Genomic DNA, 26,748 nt, shown 5'->3' with positions numbered 1-26,748 from the left:
GCTGAAGGTGGTACACAGAGTAAGAACACTGCAGTCCATGGCTGTATCCAGTAGTTTAGCTTCAGAAGATTGCTCAGCACCTGTGCTTTGCAGGAGTCAGCAGGTACCATAAGGCAGGCATATGGATCTTTACAAGCAATACTGTTGCAATATAATCTCCCCAGAGGGGATGAGCAGCCAAAGAGAACAGCATCAGGTAAGTGGAGGAGTACAGGTGCATGATCCGGTTCATCATGCAGGAGCAGTGGTGAGGGGGCAGATGCTGTTTGCTGATGTTTAACAGGTTGGCTTTTTTTTTTTTTCCTCTCAGTGATCTTCTAAAGATGCTGAATGTGCAAGATTTTTTCCAACACCACTCAGTGCTCTTAATGCCTTTTCCTGAGGCCATCTCAGCTTTCTTGTAGTCCTTCCCACACTCCCTGCTGTTGCAAGCCCCCAAAAGAGGGGAGCCAACTTTAACTACTACCAGTGGCTGCTATGAACTTGTAGTGGAACTGGATGGCAACTGAAGGACATGGGTTAACTGGGAAAGGAGCTTCCTCTGGTTGCTTGAGTAGTACTTCACAAAAGCAAAGAGCTCTGCTATTCTCCCACATGTGCTTTGCTCTTTCTTCCTGCTGAGCTGGCTGCAAGATCTGTATGTTGCTACCTGGGCAGCAGAGGTAAGGCAGAGATTGCTTACACTTCATTCTTTTATTGGACACTGACATGTGATATCAAATCCTGCTGAAGTCAATGAGAGTTTTTCTATTTATTTCTTGCAATGAAGTGCCCAAGAAAGTCATGTGGAGCTACAAGCCTCCCTTCCCCAAGAAAATCAGTGAGGAAAATGGAGACTTCCAGAATACAGGCTTTCAGACCTCACAGAAATATGCTGTTGAATTCAGGTTTCATCTTTATCTTGAATTTCTGCCTGTTGTTGCAACAGATCATGCTAAAGTGTTCTACCACTCATTACAGAACAATAGGGATCTCTTCACTGAGAGGAACTGAGCTCCCATGGGTATCCCTTAAAATGTACCAAGTGCTCACATACCACAGTGGCGAGCCTCCTAAACCATTCAGCTTGATAAAGCAGGAGTACACTGGGGAAGTATTAATTCAATTTCTCATGCAAAATATTTATTTGGCTTAAGTGCCTGAAAATTGGAGGTTTGCCTGCATTTACTGAGCAAGACTCTATACAGTTCAGCATGTAACTCAGTCATATGGGAACAGATTTATTGCTCATGAGTTCTTGTACATGCATAAACAATGCTTAAGCCCCATAGTATATTTGGTTTTCCGGGATTATTTGCCCATCATTTTTCCAGAGACGAAGGTAAGGCTGCAGTCCATCAACTTCCTAGATTCTTCTGCTTGCTCTCCTTGAAATTAGGAGTGACATTTGCTTTCTTCCACTTTCACTTCTCAGGGCTCTCCCTGAGTTCCCTTGCTCTTTTAAGGACAATCAAAAGCAGTATCCACCACTGACAGTGGCTACTCTCAGCACTCGGGCACACATTCCTCTGGTTCTCATGGACCTATGTATGTCTGACTTGTTTAAATGTTCCTGACATGATTCTCTCTTTCTTAGGAGTGGTTCCTTTGTTCTAGAATTTCACACTGGCCTCAGGGCCTTGGATTCCCTATCAAAAAAGGCTAAAGCAAAGAAGACATTGAGTATTTCAACCTTTCTCCATGTCCTCCATCACCAGATCCCCTATCCCATTTTTCTTAGTCTCCTTTTTACTGAATTCTTCTGATTGTTCTTTATTTTTCCTCACCAGATTCAGCTCTTGGTGAGCTCTACTTTTCCTAACTCCATCCATCTCTTCACACTCAGACATTCCTGCACACTGTTTCTCTATTCCTTACAGGTCACCTACCCTTGTACACTTCCTTTTTACATTTGGCTTTTGTCAGAAACACGTCTTGCATCCACACAAGCCTCCATTGACCTACGCTTGACTTCATGTTAGGAGGGACTGTTCTTGAGCATGAGGGAAGTAATTGCTGACAATCAGCCAGCTGGATATCTGGATATTAAGGTGACACAGTATATTTGAGAGAGCTACAAAATACACCTACGTCTTACAGAGGAAATAGTTACAGACCACAGTTTTTTTCCACTAACATAGGAGACTTAATTTTCACATTTCCTTCCACCGTGCCTTTTGCAGGGTAAGGCAAATAAGATTTGGAATGGATGGGGAGCTTACTGCCTCTGTGGATTTTGTTGCTTTCGTAACTTTGTTTGTCATAACAGCATGAATTGCAATGGCAACATAATTCAGGAACAAAATAGCGTGTAACACTTAAAATAACCTATAATAAAATATCACAGAATCACAGAATTTTAGGGGTTGGAAGGGACCTCCAGAGTTCATCGAGTCCAACCCCCCTGCCAAAGCAGGTTCAAAAATATTGTAAGAAAAGCAGGTACAAAATATTGTAAGAAGTCTTCCAGAGACTTCCAGAACTGTCTCTGAACAGAGACATAAAGTGGAGACTTTGGTATTAGTCACCAAGATTAAACAATCTACTATTAGAAAGGCAATCTTTCTAACTTCTTTTTAATCCTTTTGAAAAATACGAAATTGTAAACTCTCCTACCACCAACTGAATACAGAAAATTTCTTAAATTTTTCATAAATTAATGAATACATACATATAGACATGTTTATTTATGCATCTATCTATATGTATGCATATAATCAATGAATATAAAGATGTTGCAATTATGAAATAAACAAGAGAGTTTGGCTAAGCAGGTTATAGTAACAAAAAAGAGAATAGATAGAATGCTTACCCATGTCCTAGGCTCACTGCAAAACTCCAGAGGAGGGACCTCCAGAAGGGATCCTTCCCCCCTGGTAGTCAGCTCTTCAATGGCTCTAGCAGAGGTGCAGCCAGGCTCCACCCCTTCCAGCAGCACAGGTGAAGGCAATTCACCTGTGCTCCCATGGCTGATTCATTGCTCACCTCAGGTGATCAATCAGAGTTTCAGGCTGTGATTCAGCAGTTCCCATACAATATGTGTATGTTTATATACATTTACATGTGTTTGTAAACAGATATGATCACTGTTACCAATTCTTGATACGTTCCCATGACGTTTTCCTTAAAGGCTCAGGATCTTGATCAGGGAATTACATCAATCTCTATTTGAATTTTAAGTAAGAGGTAATTCTTACCTATCACATTTAGAAACTCAGAGTATAAGCACTGTTCAAAACAAATGAGCATTTAAACTGGTAGGGAGGAATTTAAATGCTTCACAAGCTTTATCAAACAACACAAAACAAAACTTTCAGTTCAATTTATTTTAAGCTAGTATCCCAATTTTGGGGGATTTGTTCATGCAGATCTGGCAAGAGGTTATCACGAACTGCATTGTGATGGGGTTATTAAGGCCCACAGCAGAGGTGAGAAAGTAGGATATCTCAGTCTCTTGCTTTAGTCACTACAGGCCACTGAATTGAAGGCTCTGTCATGAAACGGAGGAGAGGAGAGAGAAGAATCTGACTGATGAGCCAGTAGCAATCCCAATAACAGAAGCAAAATGTAACAACTCCGCTGGAGCAGAGATAGGACAGGATGAGCTTCTTTGGCCTTAGGGCTTTTCAATCTGCATGCTGTTCTCTGGGTATCCAGCACTACCCCCAGGTTAACTACCCCAGATGCCCGGTGTTGACATGGAACAAGAGGCCCTGAACAGGTCTTCCCCCCATCAAATTCAAACAGCAGATGGAGTCCCTCAGGCTCAGACGTGCATTTGACAGCAAGAGTTAGACCACACTAAATTTAATTTGTCCCTAAATCTTTGCTCTCTGTAAGCATTAATCTTCATGAATGATGGTAAAATAGATTATCGCTAGAGGAAAAAGTCTATCTGATTAACAGATTAAACTGAACCATTAGGCTCAAATCAGACATGCTACAACACATGTGCTGGTTGACACAGGATGATTTCTGGAGATATTCCTCAAGGCTCAGACACCTGGGCTAACTGGCATCAGCCACGTCACAGCAAATGGGACAGAAACCTCTTCTCCTTCACAGAAAATCATGGCTATGAACAAAAGCAAGAAAGTCTGTACATCACCTCGGAGTTCAATTTTACTGACAGCTTATTAAGTCTTATGCTTCTACGATGCTGAGAATTGATTTCTTCCTAGGAGAATGTCCAGTCCTAGTCTTTGTGCTTAGACTTAAGAATACAAGAAAAACTTCCTATCTTGTTTGCAGTGTTACTGACACAGAAAATATTCAACCAGACCTCCTGCTGTGGAAGAACAGGAATGTAGCTGCTCCGAGGAGGAAGCTGTTGAGTAGAAGGAAAGAAATCAGTAGTAGGATAGAAATTAGGATAGGATAGAATAATAGATGTTGGCAGTCATGGCAGAAGTGATTGTGATGTGTACAGAGGCTTTGCTGAAGCCACAAACATGTATCTGTTATGCCATCTGGCATGTGACAAATGCATTTCAGTCATCCCTGACTTGGGTTGATTTAAAGTGAGAGACTGAGTAGTAGAGAGCTCTGGGCCTCACTATTTCCACTGTGATTCCAACAGGATAGCCAACTGGTGATGCTAGTATTTGTTCTTTTCCTCCCAGGGATAGAATAATTATTACTTTAGGGGGAAAATTATCATTAAGAAATGCAGTGCTTGTTTGGTTGTTTTAAAGCATATTTAATTTTCTTCTTATTCTGAGAATTACTTCAATTAACTGTATGGATGTTAGATTTGTCTGTATCAGTCTCTGTAAAAACAATCTAATAAATGCCCTCAATTTCTCTTCTAGAGTAATCTCATTAGCCTCTAAATGAACAAAATACTTAATTTGTTGCCATAGCAGTGAAATTTAGAGAAGTGGTGACCTGCATAGAGAACCAGAACAAACCTGACAAACATGTACTAGGACTATAAAAAAAAATTAGAGATTGGCTTTACTAACTTTAAGAAGCAAGGGGAAATGTGTACCAGCCTGGTTGAATTAGATGTCTCTCCAATACCTTGCATTTTTTAATTATCTATAATCCCACACTAGTGCAGAATTGTCTACATTAACCTACATTAACTACCTGCATTGCTAAAGTAAAAATACATTGTAGTGTGAGGAATTAGAAAGACGAGCATCAAAAAATAACCTTCCTAAACCTATCAAGGCATCATGGTCCAAAGGATAAGACAACAACATGGCAGACAAGGAACTCAGACCACAGTTTTTAGTTTGCTTTAGTATTTCTGAACTTAAGTAAAAACTTTTGGGAAAAGGCTCTGCTGTGCAAAGCCAGTGGCAAATAACAAAAAGGTGTGAGGTTTTCCAGGAAGGAGGTGGGGAAAAAAAATACATGATATTGAGCACTACTGTGATCATTGGCATTTTGCTATGTGGGGTCCCTCTGTACCACGTTTGTGATCCCTGCCAAAGTGCAAGTCTCAGCCAAGAGACAACCAGTGTTGACTTACCTTGCTTATGTCCGTAAAGGCTGGCTTACCAGCCAGTTTCAAGTCAGCTCAGTAGTGTCTCCTCCAAATGATGACACCAAATTGGCTTGTTCCAGACAGGAGTCCAGGAGTTACATACAATGAACTGAAGGGAGGATTATCAGAGGCAGAAGCCTTGGTGTGAAACAAGAATTTAACTCAATTGACAGATTAAGGGCACCCTTAGAGCAGCCTGTAGGAAAGCTGCTGCACTTTAGATAAGTATGTCCTTATTTTTCAAATCTGTAGGCCCTTAAAAATATTCAAGTGGACATGCCGTGTAATCTATAAAGCAAATTAAAGTCTACTGACTGTTGGATTGATATACTCCAGCTACTTTTTGCAGACCCAATGAGTCTGAATACCACCAATTCTCTTAAATTAATAGAGTGAGCTCATGCAGAGTATCCATTCCTGAGAAGAGGCAATACGGTGGCTGAGAAGCGTCATGGTCACTATCTCAGTGACCATGATAGTTCTACTGTCTCAGGTCTATTATGAGTATTTTACATAAATATGCACTGTCACATATAACTATTACCATGAGCCAAACATCCCAACATTTAATTCAAGACAAACCCATTTGTCTTAGTAGGAATTACTGTTGTTATGCTACTACGAAAAGATGGATTTCAGTGGTGATTTATTCTCATGTATGCATTACCTGCGTGCCTACCTGTAGCAAGTTGAAAGCTAGCATTGGTACAACTGAGAGAAGTGCAAGCCCTTGGTGTAGATACATGATGAGAAACAAAGCAGGCACTCTTTCTCCAGCAGACTGCTTCCACCTACACCCAGCCTGCTGCACCAACCAAACCCCCATTAGGGACAACATGATCTTGGACAAGCACTTTATGCTTGGTACTCTCCTTTGGTACTATTAAGGGAGTGTGATTCTGGTCTCTCTTTGCATAGCTCTCTGCTTATCCTTTCTCCCAAAGCACAGCACAATTGGGAAAGTCCTGAGCTAGCAGGAAGCCCCAGCACTGTGATTTGAAATCCATCAGCATTTGAAGCCTATAAGTGAAGAGATGTGCACCAAAAAAGCATTATTTTAAAATACCTGTGAAATATAATCCACATTGCTTTTAGGGAAAAATGCTTGAAATGGACTAGAAGCCTGGGAAAAAAGGTATTTACAAAGAATACTTATATTTCAAGCAGTCCTTTAGGTAAGGAGGTTCTAAAAATCCTTCCTGCTTCAATATAAACATCCCCACGTACTTATACTGCCAGATGTGATACACTGGATGACCTTTTTATCACATCTCATTCAGTGCAATTCTCCCATGTCACTCACACTCATTACTCATTACAACCAGGCAAACTCACTATTCATTACCATAATAAAAAGAGACGACTACAGCAGCTGAAAGATGATGTGTCTTACTGATTTATTTAGCTATTACCAGGTGAGACATGGAGGACAAAATTGGGTGCAGGACAGGCAGGCACACAGAAATGTTCAAAATGCTTTTTTACAAAAGATTCTGCAGAACAGCCTAATTGATGTCAGTGGATATATTCATGGCATGCAAGAGCAGTGTTTCGCAGAGCGCTCGCCCGGATTCACTTCAGTTTCTGGCATGGATTTTTCCCTGGATAGGCCCTTATCCAAAACTCATTAAAATCTGTAGGAAAGTTTCCAAATGCATATCTGGGCCTCAGATCAAGATGCTGGATTCACTGACAAAGCTACAGGTTTGGGGAGGAAAAAAAAGACACCACTTTCACATCTTGTTAAATTTCAGACATCGCAAAAGGTTAACATCACAAATTTTTTTTCAAAGCAGACATGAAACCATTATTCCTTTATAACACAACATGACATAACAGATCCTACTTATTATGTTTATTTGAAACATAGTCTAGATTTCAAACTATTTATCATTTTAATCATTTTAAACAGCAAGTGTGGCAAAATCTTTCAAATATCACAAATTTAAATGTACAAATTGAAAATGAATTCCTGCATTTGACAATCATTACCAATAGAAAAATATTTATCATGGTAGCAAATTAAATAGGGCAGGGGACACCAAAAGAATACATCTAAAGGTCAGAGATAAAACTTTCAAGAAAACTGTCTTAAACTCTTAGAGCTTCTGTTTGAGATGAATATAAATGAAAGTACTATAAACATCATTCTTTTGTATTTTCTCTTGTCTGTTAAGCAGAAGAATGGACTCACCACTACTTTGTCTCAGTGCACCTTTAACATCAAGATCTACATCTACAGTATCTGCAAATGTATACAGCTTTCTGTCCCACAGGACAAATCACAGTGTGTGAATGCACAGTTTTGCAGAATGGGAGATTTAGTCATATTCTCTATGTGGACCTTCTTTATTTTTCATTCAGAGGCAACACATAGAACTTGAACTCATTTTTCAGTCAATTTGTTTAAAACAGGCCCTCAAGTCCCTGTATTCTCCCCTTCAAGAGATTCCAAGTCAGGTGTATTACAGCTTACCGCAGCTTCCAGATCTTAATTTCAGAGGGATGTTTTTTATTCCATTTTATAGCTTGGAAGGTGGTACAGGATCCATCCAGCTGGTCCAAGAACTGCCAGTGAAAATGCTGAGAATCCAATGATTGTCTCCTAAGTGAAAAGAAATACAGTTAAATAAAGCTAAACAAACTGGAGTTCTTCCAGGGTAAGCAGTCTATTGCCAACCAAATTATGGGATATTATTGAACTTCTGCATCTATATTTCCACAGATGCGATGATTGCAGAGGAAAAATAATCCACAGAGGATTAATTTGTATGTTTGAACTAGAAGCATAGTAATCTGTGTCAGTTGAAAAAAAATTGTTTATTCCACACCTTGCACAAGCACACATACACAGGGCGCAATTAAAAGCATTCATAAGAGGTGTCAGATCTTCCATTTTCCTACAGAGGTGATACATTTTGTGCCTACTTATTGGGCTTTTTATGCACATTATCTTTATTGAAGCAATACTATTTGCTTGATAGTTCCTGTGGCATAGCTTTCTACCAGTCATATATGAGAACTCTGGGCACCTACTAGCACTGGGAGATTATATAGTAGAGCAGAAAGTTGCTGCTGAAGATTTAATAATTAATTAAATGTCTTCAGTAGTCTCAGGGTACTTCTGCTGGAGAGCATAATCAAGGCTCATAAAGAAAATTATAGAATCACAGTTTTAGTTGGAAGGGACTTTAAAGGTCATCTAGTCCAAATCCACTGCAATGAGCAGGAACACCTACAGCTAGAGAGCTGTAAATGAGCTCTCCACAGAGACGGGGTTTTGTCACACGTCTCTCAGTAGGATGCAGTGAGAGCATCCCCATTCTCCCAGAACGGAACTTGCTGTCCAGGAGGTGGTGAAAGGAGATATTTTGTGAGTGTAGAGAAGTCCCTGGGAAGATTCTGGGTTTCTAGTAAGGGTGTGGGGCAGGTCTGAACAAAACCTATGTTGTCCTCACAGAAAAGAGCAGCAAGAGGAAGCTCTTCAGAAAAGACTGAGCCTTAGCTCAAGCTATGTGTGAAGAAAAGAAGTGAGAGCACAAGGCACTTACCACCGGTCCCACTTTCCCCTCTGGTGGAGAGCTGTGGATGCTGTGGCCACTCCAACGGGCAGGCCTGAGGCGGAAGAGCAGAGATGTGTGGTGCACTGCCCGGACCATTGCTTTATCCCAGAAAGCAGCGTGGGGAATCCTAGGAAGGAAACAACTACTGCTGTGAGAAGCTTCACAGCCCTTTCCTATTTTCTACTGCTCAAAGTCTGTAGGATGCTGAATAGTGTTCAGTCCCACTTGACAGTCAAGCACCTTACCTTTAAATTAGATGCATAAAGCACCAACATAAGCCAGACTGCAACAGGCAGCAGGTGCCCTGTGGTCAGCAGCAGCAGTGTGTGTGTGCTGCTGGGTGGGAGGGAAACACTCCAGATCATGCAGGCACCTCCTACAGCTTAGTGATGGGGAGGTGTCTGCCAGCTACTGCTGCTGCACAAAATGGGGAGAAATGCTGGTTTTCAGGTCCATGAAGACCTTAACATCCTCCTTTTTCCCATAGTCACTGAGGTTATTTGCACAGAAAACTATATGCTCTGAAATTCCTATGTACTCACGCTTGTCATTCATTTATCACCTTCAGTCTGACCAACAAAGACCAGTCCCTGTCCCCACTGAAGAGTACAATACCTTCCTCCACATCCTACCCAAAATGTTGCTGGTCCAGGTGCAGCCGAGCAGCCTACTGGGCTACCAGGCTTCCACAGCAGAAAAAGATCACCTGCCTGATGCAGCCACCTGCCCAGGCCCAGCACCTGTCAGCGTGAGTGACAGAGTGGAAAGTAGGAAAGAAACAATGCCTCCAGCATTACTCACAGGGGCTGTTTGAGTAGTGGCTGTGCAGGGATACATGCCCACTGTGCTCTCAGAGTCATGGTGGTAGCACTAGACCAGAGCTGAGGAGCTGTTAGCCCAGATCTGTGCTAATTTGGCAACTTGGCTTGCAGCTGGAGCTGGTGTATAACTGGTCAGCTTTCACCAGCAGCAATCAAGCATTCAGCAGTCTAAGCACATCTGTGTAAAATGTGCTCCTTTTACATGCAGAGGCTGAGAGGCACAAAAGCAAATAACTCTCCTCTCTGCTACAGTGTACTATTTCTATTCCAACTATTTTTTATAGATGAAATCTGTCTCCTACATGCAGACATGGAAATTTTCATTCAGTTTAGTAAGTGTGCAATGCGTTAGATTCTCTATTCATTTGACTAAATACAGTTTACGAATTTCTTCTGTTCTTCCTTTTGCCTTCAATTTCCAAAGCTTACAGCAGACAACTGTCATCCTTCTCCAGGTTTTCACCAAAATATATCCTCAGAACTCACTTCCAAGGCAGCCAGCAGCGCGGTGGTGGTGGTGAGAGCCTCAGCTTGAGTTTTTTGACAACATGCAGAATATGTTAGCAAGGTGTGAAGAGCAAAGAGTTGGCAGTCTACACAAACAAACAATACTGGATCCCTGATTGAGCAGACACGGCTGGTGTGAATATTGTCAGTTCTGGGGTTTTGTTATCTCAGTACATTTGCTTGCTTAATTTTATGGAGGAAGAGACAAAAGATTTTATTCCTGTAAATCCTCCCCATTCACTGAATGTCTTACCTGAGCAAAACAGGTAGAGAATTTGTCTATAAATAAATATCTGAGAGGCATGTGTAAAGTAACTAGGGAGCAAAAGACCAAATTGCACTCAAAAGCTGTGGTGATATCAGAGAAACACGCAACAAATAGCCCAAATCAATCAAAACTCCTGAGCCATTCCCTGTAACATGAATATGCTGCGCTAGGTATATACTCTTGAGCTTTTTAAAATAGTGGTTGTCAGGTTCTTCTACTTGTTTGGCATTCACATTTTCCACATGGAAAGTGTACTTTTGTCTGTAGCTGTGATAAGAGGCTAAATAAACTCCTTTCATCTTCCAGCTATCTACCTGCACAAACCTCACCAGAATTACTTGACCTTACCAGACTTCGCAATTGTTTTCCGGATCTCTGAAGGTTCACTAGAAAATGAGACAATCCCATTTCTCTAGCTAACCTTCAGACTGCTCAGCTGTACAATCCAAGCCAATCTTACCACTACTGTAGACCTTTGCACACCACAGTGCTGCACCCTAGCAGTTGTACGTTTTTACATAGCAGTGGATAGCACGTAACAGGCTTTCCCTAAAAAGGACTCCACTTTCCCTGAAAAAGACTCTTGGTTCAGAACTGGCCCTTCCCCTTTTCAATTGCTCTAAGTCTCATTGGCTGCATAGTGCTCCAGGCTCACCTGTAATCTGCTTGCATTGCCAGATTTCCATATAGCACATACATGCAGCTTTTGAACTGAGTTTTCCCACAATATACTTAGGTTTGCAGAGCCTCTTGCCAATCCTAAGTTTGTTATTTCTACCTTCAGGAGCAGGAGGACTTTCAGGCTCTTCTGGCTGGCTCTGATTATCCAGCAGCCCTCTTCTCTATTAACTTAAAAACATATTTCTATTTTTCTGGTCCCATAGGACAGCTCCTTTGTTCTTTTCGTATTTAAAGAGTATTTGTTCCTTAGACTGCAACCATTGGGATCATTCAAGTCCAAGTTATTGAGGTTCTTTCTTACACATTCACAACCAGGACCATTTCCTGACAGGCAGCTGGGAGGTCAGAGCACAGGTGGTACCATACCCAACAGTGTCCCATCAAAGCACTTCCACGAGATACCCACAGTACAGAACTAATCCTGTGGTGCTGTAGTTCACCTTCTCCTTCCTCTGCTACTTGTGGAAAGCTGCAGATAACTGCATAAAGCTGTTTGAACAGTTTTACGTCAGCATGAAGCCCAGTGTTTATTCTATTTTAGAAAACTGAAGCAGGTGTGCAGGATGTTAATGCTTATTTGTATTTTCTACTGTACTCAGTTTCAGAATATCACTTGAGGGAAGAAAACCTGCTGCACAGATAATTTTTAACTGCCTTAGACATTGAAACTGAAATCCTTATTTCAAAGAGAATGAAGATTTATTTTTGCTTATAGGAAATCATGACACAGAGGACCAACTAGATTCTCCAACCTTAGTGGTAAACCCTATGAAGGAGCCAGAAAATGATCATTCTGAGCTAAACTCAGCACAAACACCTTCCAAACTGTCCCTTCTCCCTGCAACTTTCATGGGCAATCAAATCACTGTAGTGTGCAATCACAACGCATTACCACCCCTTTCAATAGTGCCTTATTAAACTGGTGCAGAATTACAACCCATGTTGATATTTAACTGAAAAAGTAGTCTTCAGGACTTCTTATCACCAATCTTCAGGATGGCAGGTTTTCCACTACTTGCAAAATATGTACAATGACCTCATTGGAGAGAGATTTCTTAATTCATTTTAGTATTTTTTTTTCTGGTTTATCGATCTTTATTAAGATTCTCCTAAATAAAATCCTTGCTACTGCATTTGAAATCCTATTTCTGTCTTTGCTATTTCACAGATGAAAACATTTCAATTGCACTGGCCTAGTTCCTGAACTATTGCTATGATAAAATATTAAAAATGCTTCAAAAAACAGAGGAAGTCAAAAAAGGTGTTTTACAGCAATGTAAATTTAGAACAGTTGTATTCATGGTGAGTGGTATTTAATCAGTAGAACTGATTAAATGATGAAACTTGAAAATCCAATTTTAAATAGAAGTAATCATAGTTATGTTGGGATTTTTGATGGTTTTTATTTGCTTGCTTTAGTTTGATTTAATGAGAAAAATTACAGCAGGGCCAAATTCTAAGGCTTCAACTTTCTTACTGCAAGTTTTGTAAATGGAACCAAATCAGTTCTATTTCTACTACTAAGACACTCCATATAACATCTAACCTCAATGAAATGTAATACATTTGATACTTATAAATGTGTCTGCTGCCAACAATACTCTTTTTTTTTTTCTTTTTTTTTTTTTGCATAAATTGCAGATCAGTAAAAAGAAGAATAAGAATATAGAGGAGTTTGTGTTTTTCCTCTTAGTTACTTCTTCAATACAGAACAACACATGCTCCAGCTTGCAAATAGGAACTATTCTGAAGTCTATTTCTAGGCAAGATTCAGTCTAGATGCATTTTAACATAAATTCATGACCTTTTCATTCTGAGATATGTTGAAACTCTTGTTTGATCCACAGAGGCTCTTAGAAAGTCTTCTGGGAAAAATGCTGAAAATGTTTTTACGAATGCAGCAATGTTACTTGGCCACACTGATTCCCACTCTACCTAAACATAGAATCATAGAAACATAGACTCACCAAGGTTGGAAAAGTTCTCTAAGGTTATCCAGTCCAACAATCCACATTTCACCAATATTTCCCACTAAACCATGTCCCTCAGTACAACATCTAAACATTCCTTGAACACCTCCAGGGTCTGTGATTCCACCACCTCCCCAGGCAGCCTGCTCCAGCACCTGACCACTCTCTCAAAGAAGTACTTCCTAACATCCAATATGAATCTCCCCTGGTGCAACTTGAGCCCATAATGCCACTACACGTGGATCACCTGGATCTCTTCAAGCCACGACCTGGGCTTTTCAGTGCCGATACTGCCACCTGGGGTCTGTAGAGCTGAGGCTCATCCCAGTTTTTAACTAGAAGAGCTCATTAAATTTGGTTGTTCCTGAATTACAAGGGTGTGTGAAAGAAAGGGACCAGGTGCTGGAATCAGATGCTGCACAATCCAAAATATACCTTGTTCAAGAGCATTTCCAAAGCACTCTAAATAACACTCAATTCATCATTACACTTGGAATTTAAAAAGAAGGAAGGAAAGAAAGAGAGAAACAGTAAGTGTATATGTATGTACATACAGAGAGAAAATATGCAGTTGATTTTGCCACCATATTATCATGAGAATGATGCAGGTGTTACTCACATAAAGAAACAATGGCTCTGGATGCAGAGAGTTGTAAATGCTGAGGAGGAGAGAACATGAAAGGTAGAGGAAGGCAGTGAGGGACCTTGACATCAGAGCCCACTGCTTTGGTTCCTATTCTCAAATCCATTTGATTTGAGGAATACAACTAATGGCATATGGAGAGGTCATTCTGTGTTAGTGTCTCAAAAAGACTACTGTCAGACTTTTCTCTTCGACATCCAAGTACTACAGAAATTGTGAAGCTGCCCTTGCTGTGATTCAGAGCCCGACCACCGAAATCTAAGTGTTTAGGATGAGTTCATCACCAGTTGTCAGAAATTAATTCCACATCCCAAATTGCACTCATGACATACACAGGCTGAGGAGCAACTAGGATCAGTCCTCTCACTGTGAGCCTTTCTCCCTCACAAAGGAAGAAAGAACTGAATTACTCAGTTTATCATCATATAGAGAATAATAACTTTCACAGAGCATAGAAGATAAGAGGTAACAGAGAGGAAAGCATGTTTGAGAGAACCTCCTTGATGGATATCTTAAGGGCAGTAAGATGTCATACACTTAAATCAAGAGCAAAGCATTTTAAAATGGGCAACATACTTGCAAGTTTTGAATGAATGCACTAACAAGAAAAACTCCACAAAGCTAGTAAGGGCCTAGTTGTCTCCTCCTAGGTAAGTCCTAGTGATTACAGTATATAAACACAAAGAAAGTTTTGTATGTTGTTGCCTAAAGTTCATTAAAATTGTGTACTGGTTTGGGCAGGGTTTAGGGCTAATTTTGTTCACAATCACTGCTGCAGTGCTCTGTTTTGAATGTTTGACAAAAGGAGTGTTGATGACATACCAATATTTCAGTTGTTGCTGAGCAGTGCTTAGACAGGATCCAGGCCTACAGAGTCCCATCACTAAATCGTGTTCCTTGGTGCCACATCCACACATCCCTTGAATACCTGCAGGGATGACATCTGCACCACTTTCCTCGGCAGGCTGCTCTAATGCTTGATCATCATCTAGCTTTTTATATTGTCTTTGTTTAATAATCCTAAGGTAATTTTTTGCTTACACAGCTTTGCTTTCCTTGCAACTTGAACCTCTGATAGTTTTTGGTCTTCAAGACCCATTTCCCACTGTAGATGGCACTAAATCATTGCACAACATAAAGCAGACTCACACCTAAATCTGTTTGGGTATATAGTGACTTTGCTCTTTCTCCGAAAGGAAAAGATTTTTTTTCCCAACCTCACAAGTAGCATGAAAAGCAACATAAACCTTCCTGCAACCAGAGACAGAAATATTCTTTGCTATACTTTTTCTGACATACACATACAGCATGTTTGTTCTGGGAGGTCAGGTCATACAGTCACCTGGAGGAAAAGCTGGAATACAGAGATGACTTGATGTCTAGTATTCCTCCCTCTGCCTTGGTACACCTGAATGCCAGCAAAATTCCAATTCAAAGTCTGATCCTAGGGATAATCTGGTGCTATAAGACTGGTCTCGAGGGCACTGAGGAACTGGCAGCAAGTCTCACAGGCAGGAGTGTGAATGTGGCTGCTGGGTCAGGAGAGGTAATTACAATAGATGCTGTTTTCTTTTTCAGGCTATAGCTGTTTCAAGTAAAAAGAAACTAGTTTTGAAGAAGGCTGAATATTTTGTAAGCCCTTCCATCAGATATTTTTGTATACATTAAGGACCCAAACTTCTACCTCTCTTTACTATCACAAAGTTAATCAATACATTGCTAAAACTGGTAGAAGCAATTAAATTCTTCAAAAGGATTGAAATTCCTCTGGAGAAATATTCTACTTTTAATGAAGGACATTCATTTCAATCTGGGCATTTATCCTATATCTACCAATCAGTGACAATGTTACATCTGTTTCAGAGGAACAAAACCAGTTTTTCATCACTAAAATTTCAAGATTTTATACACTTTTATTTCCTATTTAAATGGAGATGAGACTCCTCCACTTTTCTGTAGGGAACTGTAAGAGAGCTAAGTATTATTTATATTTTTCCTTGGAATCTGATGAATAAGCAGATGATGGTCTGGAGCCTCAGCTGGTATGAGCTGACATTGTACAACTGAAGACAGTGGCACAGGGCCAACGCAGACAGAGAAAGGAGACAGCTCATGGTATGACTGCTCAACAAATTGTATTTTGGACAAGAAAAAACACTGATCCCTACGGCTGGTAGTCATTAGTCAGAGGCACTCTTGCAACAGTAAGCAGGGCTTAATACTCTTATTTGTCCAATTTGGATAAAAGTGCTGTTCTTGCTTTTAAAATCACTGCACTTACTGTTTCTTTTTTTTCCATCAGATCCCCCACAGTACATAACTTTTTGGCTTACTCTTCTGTTGTAAATACGCATCACAAAGTAATTGCCATGCTCAGTTCTGGGGATTGATTCTAAGACACTATTCTAAGACGCCGTACAGAGCCAGGTCATCAGTTTCTCTAGGTGATCTTTAGCATTTTTGTCTTTTCCCTGCAATGCTCATTTTAATGTCCAAAGTTTGGTCACAAAGAATTACAGATTGAAGGTGAATTCTGCCCAAAGGAATGTAAGGGCATGCCTCTTTTGTGCAGCAAAGAAATACAGTGCCTAACCCTAGACCAAACTCTCTAGAGAACAGGTTTAATTCAGCAGGGCCTGAACCACCAATAGATATTATGTCACACTATAAGTTATCTATACAAACCAGTACATGTGCTACACTATAGTCTAAAGAAACCAAATAAAACAACTCTCTAAAAAGTGAAGAGAGAATCGGACACCAAGTGGGAAAATTATCAGAAATTGACATCAATTCCTTTCTGTTCTCCAATAATTGGTGGAGTCACTGTCCAAGAGAACCTGAGAGACCTACCCCAAAACACCACTTGCAATAGAAGCTCCTAGAAAAAACTAGCTCCAAGCAAAACCATTCTCATCAAGGTAACATCTTTTGGTGCATCAGGATCCTTTTTTTTTTTCTTTTTTTTTTTTTTCTTTCTTTTTTTACAGGAAAGGCTGAGGCAACAATACATGTACATATGATGGGAAAACTGCGGAGGAGCGAGGAAACCGCCACATGCAGCACAGCAAGCAGTAACAGGATGCCATTGTTGAGATTTATAGCAAAAGTTAATTTTAAGAAAGGATTTGAAAAAAGTCTTTTGCACAATTCTCCTCCCATGTACTTGGGATGGCTTAGGGCAGAGGATGAAAGTGCTTGAGAGAAAACAAAGATCAGCATGCACTGAATGTTAACTTCAAAGGCAAAAGTGAGGTGGAGTCAAAAGCTTGAAACATAAGCAGAACCAGACTTTAAGCCAGTTATTAATTTGAACTACTGTAAGGTTCTATCCACTTAAGTTTGCTGCATTCAGGGTCAACTTCATCTGGTAGATCTGTTCTAATACCATATATCCTAAGGCTCTTGAATGGTCAGTCAACATAGAACTACGTCTGACACAACTTAAAATTATTTAGAAGGGGCTTCCAAGGCAACAACCTTATTTAAGTAATTGTTTTAATTCCTGCCAGCCTGAATGCTTTGCATATGACATGCACATGCTATATATTCTATGTATACAGGCACATCAGTACAGCAAATTCTAATCCATGGCTGTGGCAACTTGGTGATACAGTTTCTCATAGCCAAGAGCCATCCCATGAAGACAATAGGACCCCGCTACAGCATACAGAAGTTCATATGTGACCTTCTCAGGTCTCATCTTTGTACTGAAAAGTGGCAACAGAATGAAAAGCGTCAATATTTGTGTGGTATTCTATCTACTTTTTCTCCTTTTTCTCTACTAAGAGGAAACTTTGCTCCCAGTTTTGGTGTTAACTTGAGTCTCACAGTAGAAGTCATCAGTTTTCATGAGCTGTTAATTATTAATAAAAACCTGTTAATAACATTTTGCCTATTCTTGCATTGTCTTATGGCTCAGTGTGGGATTATAGATCTCCCTGGCAGCATCAGCATCACTGCTGTCCTGAAATAAAACACTGGTCTGTAGCACCTTGGGACAATCACAGTCGGAGGTCTTCTGAAGCAAAAATCCTCAGCCAATGCCTCATAGCTTTCTCCTTTCTTGTGTAGTTGTAGAGTACCTCAGAACAGGAATTTCTAATTAATTTATTTTTGTTCTCAAATTCTCCTTCAAAAATGCAGCATAATGAGGAAAACTGGCCAGCTGCAGTAATGTGCAGAGGCATCATCAGCTGGGATGAGTTAGCTGCTCTTCTAAGATGCCAGATGCATTTGAGGTCAGAGAACTAGGCTCTAGGCAGCAAGCAAGGATTTAGCACTGACAGTGAAGAAAGGAAAACTGCGATCCTCAAAAGATGACAGACACACAACAATCAGGGAGGAAACAAAAAGTGACAGTGACTTCTCCTCCACTGGTCAGACCCACAGTGTCCTGTCCTGATCTCCCAAGAGGAGTGCTTTCAAACTCCTGGAAAGAGAAGGCAGATCCTTGCCAGTTCAATGATTCTTTCCTCACACTCTTCAACCAACAATAGTGCTAGGAGAAAGTCTGAGTGGATAGATACAATTGCAAAGTGCAAAGAGCGGGAGTGAGGCAGTAGGGGATTCAGCTTGTAGTTTTCTTTATTTTTCCAGTTATTAATTCAGGTCAAGGAAGTGAGAAATATATCTTAGATGTGTATTCATCTGCTTAAATTGTAGCTTCAGAGGGACCTTGGTTCTCTGAGAACCAAGAGAACTGGAACAATTTTCTACAAATTATTGGATAGGTGTTCTATTAATCTTGGGCAGAATGGGAGACAGTACCCTTGCTTCAGTTAAAGTATCAGAAGAAGGATTGTTCAGTCAGTTAATTCCCTGAACACTCCAAATATTCATACATTAGTGCAAGAAGCACAGAAAATAAATGAGAAATTGTAGGATATTATTAAATACAATAGCCCACTTACAGCTCAATTAGCACAGCTGAGAGTTACTGTGTTATCAGAATGCTAACAGACAGGCAATGATCACAAAGGAAAAATGGACAAGAGTGGTGTCACAGGGACACTAAGAAGGAAAGATCATGTGAACAAAGATTTTTAAGAGCAACTAACAGAATCAGCCAAAGCTCCACATTTGGAAATAACAGAGACTTTGCCATCTGCACATACAGTAGACAAAAAAGATACTGAACAGATTGTCCAACTAAGTCTTGGAATGCATTAGTGATGTGTTTATTAAGAATACAACTACAAGGGAGCTCATTCTTCCATTTCATTCCAGGAAGCAGGAAGGAACAAGTTGAGAATGTTGGGCGGAAAGGTGGATGAGACTATGAAATGTGTTCCTGTTTTTCATGAAGAAAAGGAAGAACAGTAAAATAAAGTTAATTAATTCAGCTTTCCCAAAGATCAGTCTACTCAGGGATCCTATGGAAAATATGCCTAAGAGGAAAAGGAATCTCAGAAAGTTGGTACCTTTTCTGAGGAAAGTATGAATGGCGCAGTAGCAAAATAGAGCAAGACAGGGGGATACATGTAACAAGAAGGCAACTTGCTTCAGTCACAGGCAATTCAGCATAAACAAGAGGGAATACAAACAAACAGCAAAGGACAGAATATTGAGGATAACCAATAGAACAAAACACAACTAAAAAAAAAAAAAAAAAGTATTTTGCAGAAGACAGTGTGCGAGATGCACTAAACAAGAAACTAATGATGGTTAGCTGGAGGAAAAGGTATTGAGATTTAAACAGAAACGCATCATCTGTAGAGTACTTGTAGGAATCACCACCAGTACATGAGTACATGGTAATGGTAACACTTGTGCTACAGTGTGGCTTTCAGTTCAGGAATCTACTTCAAGAAAGGTGCGAACTAAACAGGGAGACAACAAAAACATGTGAGGAGAATGATCAAGAACTACAGAACACATCTATAGTGAATGAATCCACCATCACCATTGAAGAAATCAGGACTGTTCATCCAAAAAAAAAAAAAAAAAAAAAAAAAGAACTGAGGCAGAAGGTAACTATCTTCCAAGACTCATCCCATGAAAGCAGGCACAGAAACTGAGGGAATGATCTATCCCCTGTGCCCACTGCTGACAGAACAAAGAGTAGAAAGGGAGATTTAGATGTGGCACAAGGAAAATTTTGCTGATTGTGAGTGATCCTTCAGAGTGCTCAACTCTCCTTAGGAATGGCTGGAGTTCTCCATTACAAGGACTGCTTCTTTCATGGCTGTCTCTCCTGAGCACTAACTACTTTGTGTGCTGCTCTCACTCTCACTCCAAAGGCTGCCAGCATCTAAAAGTATTGTTAGTGTTGCCCTTTCACTGATGATGACAGATTGTTTCAATTTGTTTCTAACACTACATCTTTTTCAGAAACCAGACTCTCTCTATCTTGTCCAGACAGAACACAGCTTGACACTACCTTCACGATCCAGGTTTTGTTGCTAAGGCAGTAGAGAAAGCAGTAATAATAACTTTGCAACACTGGTCCATCATTGATCAAACAACATCTCACTAGGGCTATAATTGCATCAGCTTGAATCCAAAGAACAGACTTCACATACACGTCATCATTTCTTCCACACTGCATCACGTATTCGCCTACTATCATCTTTCTAGCATGAACTTCCTGGTCAGTTAGTTTATCCATATGTTAAGCACAAATTCCAGCCTGTGCTTTGTATTCAGCTGATGCTGTATAACTTCAAAAGCTGCACCTAGATTCCCATGATTATTTATTTTTAACATAGGCAACTCTTTACTATGTGCCATCCAGATCCAGCTGGGTCATAGGGTCTAACCAGACAGGTAGCTTATAGAAGAGACCTGTTCTGGGTGTAAGTCGGGGCTGTACATAAGAAAAAAATGTCCACATGTTGATCTTTGCTCAGCATATTGCAGAACTTGGAAGGTGCAGGTGGTACAAGGCAAGAAATTCCAGGAACAGAAAGAACCATCTCATAGTTAAGTACAGGTCTGGGAATCCAATCTTGCCTCTGCCAAAGGATTATAACAACATAATGAGGTGATCACTTAAACTTTTCATAAGCTGTGGTCAGCTGTTTGCTCCCCGTGTTCTGAGTGCTTGATTTGAAAGTTTGCTGCCAAATTTGCAAAAGGGCAGACCACAGCTGCAAGTGAATGAATGGGAAATATAAACTGAACACAGCAAGTGCTACAATACTGGTAAGTACCTGCAAGATCTTGCATGTCTTAGCTGGACCCCAACTATTCGCAGGTTCTCCACCTGAATAACCCTATGCCTCACTTCCTAACCTACAGGGTGGACTTAACAACTGTTTTTGAAAAATTCACTAGTGCATATGAAGCATTTAGCTTTCACAAAGAGGAAGCTGATAACTGAATTCAAAGCAGGGGTTGAAGAGTGTGCAGTAAAGTTGGAACATTGCCACACACTGAACTATGGGGAGAGATCAATACATTGAGTGACTGCTCAGTCAGTGTTCCTCCCACATTGTGCGTACAGCTCACAAAAATGAATCCTGTGGAATAAATGCCATCATTTGATAAAGTACAGAGTGGCAGGAAAAGACTAGTCATGCAGACATCTGCAGCCAAAACAAGCAATTGAGTTCATCAGTAGCAGTTTGGGTTTGGCATCTTTCTCTCCTCTGACAAACTGCAAAGAGTATTACCAAGGAATGCAGCCACAGAGCAGCTGATTATACCCTCGCCAAAATGTCTGTGTTAAGGTACCATCAGTACAAACAAACTGCACACATATTAAAATTGTTTTAAGGACCCAACTAAGGTTCAATTCAAATGACGTTTGATTTACAAGAGAATTTTCCTGTTAGGACATGCCTTGGTGATCAAAGAGTTAGAGATTTTCCTCGTGCGTGGGCACAGGTTAGCTGTATAAATGTCACACAGGCTAAACAATTAATTTTTTGTGCTTTGAGGCCTCAGTTGTAGCTTCCAACATCAGTTTGTGTTCCCTTAAATGTAACGGCCATGGGTTTTGCAGCACCGTCAGTGTGCTGGTTTTGCAGACAAGTCATTTGGTGAGGTCTGTTCTACTGGCACAGATCACCATCAGCCTTGTTTCCATTTCCTGAGGTGTTGGGTTATCCCACAAAGACTGCTGTCCCCAGGCCTCTCCATGCCAACAAAGGGGTCTAATGTCACGTGTTTTCCTTGTACCTCTTCAAAGACCTGTGTTATACCCTTATTTTCTGCCACCTGTCCCAGAGAGGGCCTATTTACCACTTCTGCCACGCTGATAGTTTGGATGCCACTATTTTACCTCATCAAACTCACCAGGCCTCTCAGAGATGCAGGGTAGCTCTGTACCCCCTAGCTTTCCCCATCTACAGCTGATGGGGAATTTGCTTCATTTCAGAAAAGACAGAGTTCCAATGTTATGTGGCAGTCCCATAACTGCCCCACAGCAGTCTCCTTCTCTCTTGCTAGCAGCAACCAAAATCCACTGCTCTTGCCTCCCTTTCTCTGTTCTCCTTGCCAGAACGCTTGGCTTTCCTCATCTCTGTGTAAAGACCTGGTAAATCCAGGATGAGCAGAAAGCACGAAGTGCCATCACTGCTGTGCTTCCATGCCATCATTTCATGCAGGGCAGCACAGCTCTTGCTCTGCATCACTGATTGTAGAAATACAATTATTGTGTGTTGCCTATCAACTGAAATCTTTTTAGTGAGAGGCTGTGGGATGATATATATGAGCAATGAGTGTATGGTGAATACCCTTCTAGGAAATTTTAAAGTAAGTATTGATAAATGCTCAGATAGTAAGAAAGAAAACGGGAAAAAAAATAAAATTAAAGAGCTAGTAATAATCCATACTATAAATTTGTAGAATCTCATCATTTATCACTGACAAAATGAAGCTTGCTTAGCATAATAAGCATCAATCGCCAATCTATTCTTCAGCCCTTGAGGATGCAGTTATTGTGAATTATACAGCAATAAACAGATAGCACTAAAACCATTCTTTTTCTTTAGCTTTGATTTACTGCCCTGTGCACCATAAAATTGAAATCGGTATAGCAACACTGGAAAAAGTCGTGATAAATTGGACCTTAAGGACTTGATCTGTAATACTCAGTAGTCACACTTCAGAAGGTCGTGAATAAAAAGGTGTTGCTTACAGCAAAACAAAATTGCATTCTCTAAGTAACACAGCTGGCAATATTTCTGTGTTAGGCAATCAGCTATAATTTCTGCAATGTGGGGTGTGACCTCAGCTCTCACTGAAAATTATCACATCCAGTTCTATCAGTGGTTTGCAAGAGTATTTCTGTACACTGTACAATCATACCTTCCAGTTCATTTGCAAATTCTCTAGAGCATGTACTGGAACCTAAGTTTGGCCTGCCATCCAGCTTTGTGGAACCCCGGGTTTGATTAGGCACCCACACAACACAGCAATACAAATATATCATTAATAACAATAATCAGTAGACATGCACATTTGGAATGAAAAGAGAATGAAGCATCCAAAAGTCTAGGAAATGAACCACGGACAAGAAATGAATCAGTGGAGATGAACTATTTTATTTTTTTTGCCAACTGTTTCCTCTTCAGTAAACTCTGACAAATGTCCAGGAGGCATTTCAAAGCTTGAGTTTCCTAGTGCAAATGAAGAGTAAATGAACCACAACAGACATTTGGGTTGCTTTTATTTTTAACAAGTGGTGGCACATTATCAATTTTTTCCAATCAACATTCTTGATTTTGGAGATAAAATGTAATGAATGTAATGTGCACGTACAGTGATTTCCATCACCAAGTATTTCACAGAAGACCTTGCAAAAGAATGAATAAAGCATTACATCACCTAACATGAGCTGAGGGATTGAGAACTGCTGAATAGCTCAGACAGTATCTAAATCTCTGCTTGTTTGTTTAAAGAGAAGAAGTCATCTGATGATATTTAAGGCATGCATGAGATTTTGCTTATTAGGACATTAAGAAATTATATTAAATCAGATAATATGAACATCTCTCAATCATAAAGAAAATTGAAAATCAACTTACTTCTGAGAGCACTTGTGAAGATTATAATTATGTGATCGGAGAAGTGATGAGTGTGCAATATGCACATGCTCTGGGGGTGTTTGGCAGATGGTGTGAAACTCTTCCACTCTCATCTCAGAAAACATATTTACCTGCAAATAAAATCAATTACTTTCCATTTCCCACTCTTCCACAGCAAGATTTGGATCTCAGTGTTTTGATCCCTCTCCCATGGCAGAGGGATCTGGTCAGCTTACTTTTGGCCTGCTTCACAGTTGCCTACTGCAGGAGACCACACAGTCCTCCAGAGACAAAGACACTGCACTGCAGGCAAGGGGTGACCTCAGTGCTTTAAAAAGTCTGAAGCAAAAGCAGAAGGTGGTCTTCTTCACTTCCAACCTGCCAGATGCCTCCCCAACTTGTTAACCAACACATCGTTTATTGCTGAGACGTAAGCAAGGAGGCTAACTTTAGCAAGGATAATCACCACAGAGCAAGATCTTGCACTCTAATCTAACCAGCCATTTTGACTACACTGTGGGTTTTTTTATATTAGAATAATAAAAAATGCCAGCAAAGCAAGCATTCAGCCTGCAAGTTTTCTTTCCTTTCCATTTTGATTTTCACTATTTGTAAGATTATGAGCCAGGCTTGCTACTTGCTATAAGGAAAAATGGATTTTTTATCTAGTTATAGATCTTTGGCAACAAATCCTAACTCATTCACCTCTCATGAAAACCAAGCTGGTTTGTTGCATCCCTTCAGTCCAAAAGCTTTTTGACCTACTATCCTAACCTAAATTAGTTCTTACTTCTGTGCTGATTTCTGTAAAGCACTGTGAAAATTTTAACAGATATTATAAATAATGGATAACCTTGAGAAACATTGTCTCACAGATATAAGTAGCAATTCCACGTGCCCTAAAACTATTGCAGTTTAGTTTCCTATCGATCTGTATCTCTCAGTTGCTTCACTTTGGTGATTAAAACAAATGAAGCCTTTTCTGTAACTGTAGCATTTACAAGGACTCAAATGATAAATTGATCAGCAAATACTAAAACCAAATATATGAACAGAAAAGAATATGATCATGTGCCACAATTCTACAGGAATCCAACCACTGCGGAACAGAACTAAGTTAAGCACTGAGTGCTAAGTGGTACTCAGTACTGTGGTACCAAACAGCAGGAAATGGGAAAGTGGGTTAGGGCAGGCTTAAGAAAAAGAATTGAAGAGAAGGCTCTAGCAGGAAATAGCTGGAAGAAACTGAGCCCTGCCTGCCAGTGAGTTTTATTTGCTCTTCAGACAACAATGGAACAATGGCAACCACAGACATGGCATGCAGGATATACTCTCCTCTGAACATATACAAGCGTAACAGTGTGAATTTTATCTATCAAATTGGTACTATAAAAAATTCCAACTCCCTCTGGTGCTGTCAGGATAGAGAAGTCAAAAGCTGTGTTTCTCAGATACTAGTGTATCAGACAACACATAATTAACTAAGATGGTTAAACAATCAAGGAGAGCAAGATAACATCCACTGGCCCAACTAACTGATTCTCCTCCATTTTTTTGAATGGAATCCAGTCAGAGAACAGTCTTCAGCATGGCCAAGTGTATCAGAAGTTGTGGTTGCTTTTTTTTTATTTAGCTTCTTGGTAAGCCATTTGGCAGCCTGGAATGTTATGCAAACTAGTAGTTAGGGAAGTCTGCTGCATTTAGGAAAGCTAAGTACAGAGTGGTTGGAGGACAGAGAGATGCCAAGTGGGAGGAAGGTTCCACTTCAGAAATGGAACACCAGTAAAGGCAGGAGGGCATGCAATCATCCAGAGCTTGCCCTTATCAACCAAGAATGATTACAGGTGTGGCTTCCAGCTTGCTGAATATTATCAGCCATGAGAATTAATCAGATTTTTGACCCATACATGCAACTGTTATCTCAGACCCTCCCATATACAGAAGTATGGTACTGAGTTGTTCTAGAGAGCAAAAGTGATTTGATTTACTTAAGTGGTTTCTTACTCTAATAAATCTGTGGCATGTATTATTAGTCACTTTCTCTGATTCAGAAAACAGTGATCTTACAGGAAGAACAGCTGATATATTTTGAACACAACAGTTCATGTGCACCTTTCTCCCAAGAAAAAGTAGCAAGTGTGGTGGAGAAAAGCCACAAACCCTTTCACTACTAACACTTACTGTTACTCAGGTGTGTGAAATGCTAATTCACAACGCTGGGAGGAGGAAAGAAGAGGAAAAGCAGCACACGTTTATTTCTGGATTACAATGCGCTTAAGCACGAACAATAAAGCTGGAATCTGTGGTCTGCCTGTAATGAGCTCACAGCAGTTTGGAAGCACGAAGAGCAAAGCTCACACTTATACAAGCAGCACTTATACAAGGAAGTCTCGAGGACAAAGAACGCATGCTGATAAACCACCTCCACCAGTGTACCTGGGTACGACCAACACACAAAACCCGCCAACCAACCCAAGCTACGTCTGCAGAAGCGGGGAAAGGGCTGCTAGCAGGAACGAAACGCGTCTCCCAGGCCGGACCGCTGCTCCCCATCACAGCACCAAGGCCCACCACGCTCCATTCTGCCGCGTGCCAAGTCACGACCAGAAGCAGGAGCTGAACGGAACCCGCGAGCGCTCTCCAAATAACGCCTTCTGGTGGTTTTGCGCGGGCCTTCACGCCCCACACGTAGCATCCCCGTCAGCAGAGAGTAGCACGAGGCATCGCCGCCCTCCGCTTTCCCCCTGCACCACAGCCACAACAGGGCAAGCGCAGGCTAACAGCTCCTCACCCACCCTGCCGCCACGACCGTCCTACCCAGGCGCTGCCCCCCAACCCCACCCCTACC

At 40.6% G+C, this 26,748-nt stretch overlaps 2 protein-coding genes across 13 annotated transcripts in view; both read right to left on the bottom strand.

Moving 5' to 3' along the window:
• Positions 1–2,898, bottom strand: part of UNC79 (unc-79 homolog, NALCN channel complex subunit) — a 98,204-nt gene extending 95,306 nt beyond the window's left edge. For 6 of the 7 annotated variants that reach the window (XM_048948583.1, XM_048948586.1, XM_048948587.1 and 3 more), the window contains exon 1: positions 2,792–2,833. Coding sequence is in view for 1 of the 7 variants with exons in the window: in XM_048948592.1 (XP_048804549.1) it covers positions 2,792–2,795 (4 nt within the window). In the remaining 6 variants the exon portion in view is untranslated. Of the gene's footprint in view, positions 1–2,791 lie in introns of all 7 variants that reach the window. The other variant, XM_048948592.1, reaches the window with a different exon arrangement.
• Positions 2,899–6,869: 3,971 nt separating this feature from the next.
• On the bottom strand, positions 6,870–26,716 carry LOC125694665 (uncharacterized). Of its 6 annotated transcripts, none has more exons than XM_048948218.1 (5): positions 26,692–26,716; positions 23,901–24,031; positions 9,025–9,163; positions 7,950–8,078; positions 6,870–7,171 (listed from the first exon to the last, which is right to left on the bottom strand). In XM_048948218.1, exons 2-5 carry the CDS (start codon positions 23,965–23,967, stop codon positions 7,141–7,143), a joined length of 366 nt encoding a protein of 121 aa, XP_048804175.1. In that variant the 5' UTR covers positions 23,968–24,031; positions 26,692–26,716; the 3' UTR covers positions 6,870–7,140. The 6 variants fall into 6 exon arrangements, 3 of the variants coding, with proteins under 3 accessions (XP_048804175.1, XP_048804173.1, XP_048804174.1); XM_048948216.1 differs by lacking the exon at positions 26,692–26,716 and adding an exon at positions 26,337–26,649; XM_048948217.1 differs by lacking the exon at positions 26,692–26,716 and adding an exon at positions 26,373–26,649.
• Between the last annotated feature and the right edge of the window lie 32 nt (positions 26,717–26,748).

This window comes from Lagopus muta, chromosome 6 (assembly GCF_023343835.1).
Source record: "Lagopus muta isolate bLagMut1 chromosome 6, bLagMut1 primary, whole genome shotgun sequence".
Classification (NCBI taxonomy): domain Eukaryota; kingdom Metazoa; phylum Chordata; class Aves; order Galliformes; family Phasianidae; genus Lagopus; species Lagopus muta.
This window is presented reverse-complemented; position numbering and strand designations above follow the sequence as displayed.

What these genes read in the sequence shown, in the direction of transcription:
- LOC125694665 (XM_048948216.1), bottom strand. Translation starts at nt 26,453, where the DNA reads ATGGGGAGCAGCGGTCCGGCCTGGGAGACGCGTTTCGTTCCTGCTAGC. An exon ending in TGTGTGTTGGTCGTACCCAG is followed by an intron (nt 24,032 to 26,336) that starts GTACACTGGTGG and finishes TTTTATTTGCAG; the next exon opens with GTAAATATGTTTTCTGAGAT. An exon ending in CTTCACAAGTGCTCTCAGAA is followed by an intron (nt 9,164 to 23,900) that starts GTAAGTTGATTT and finishes TTTCCTTCCTAG; the next exon opens with GATTCCCCACGCTGCTTTCT.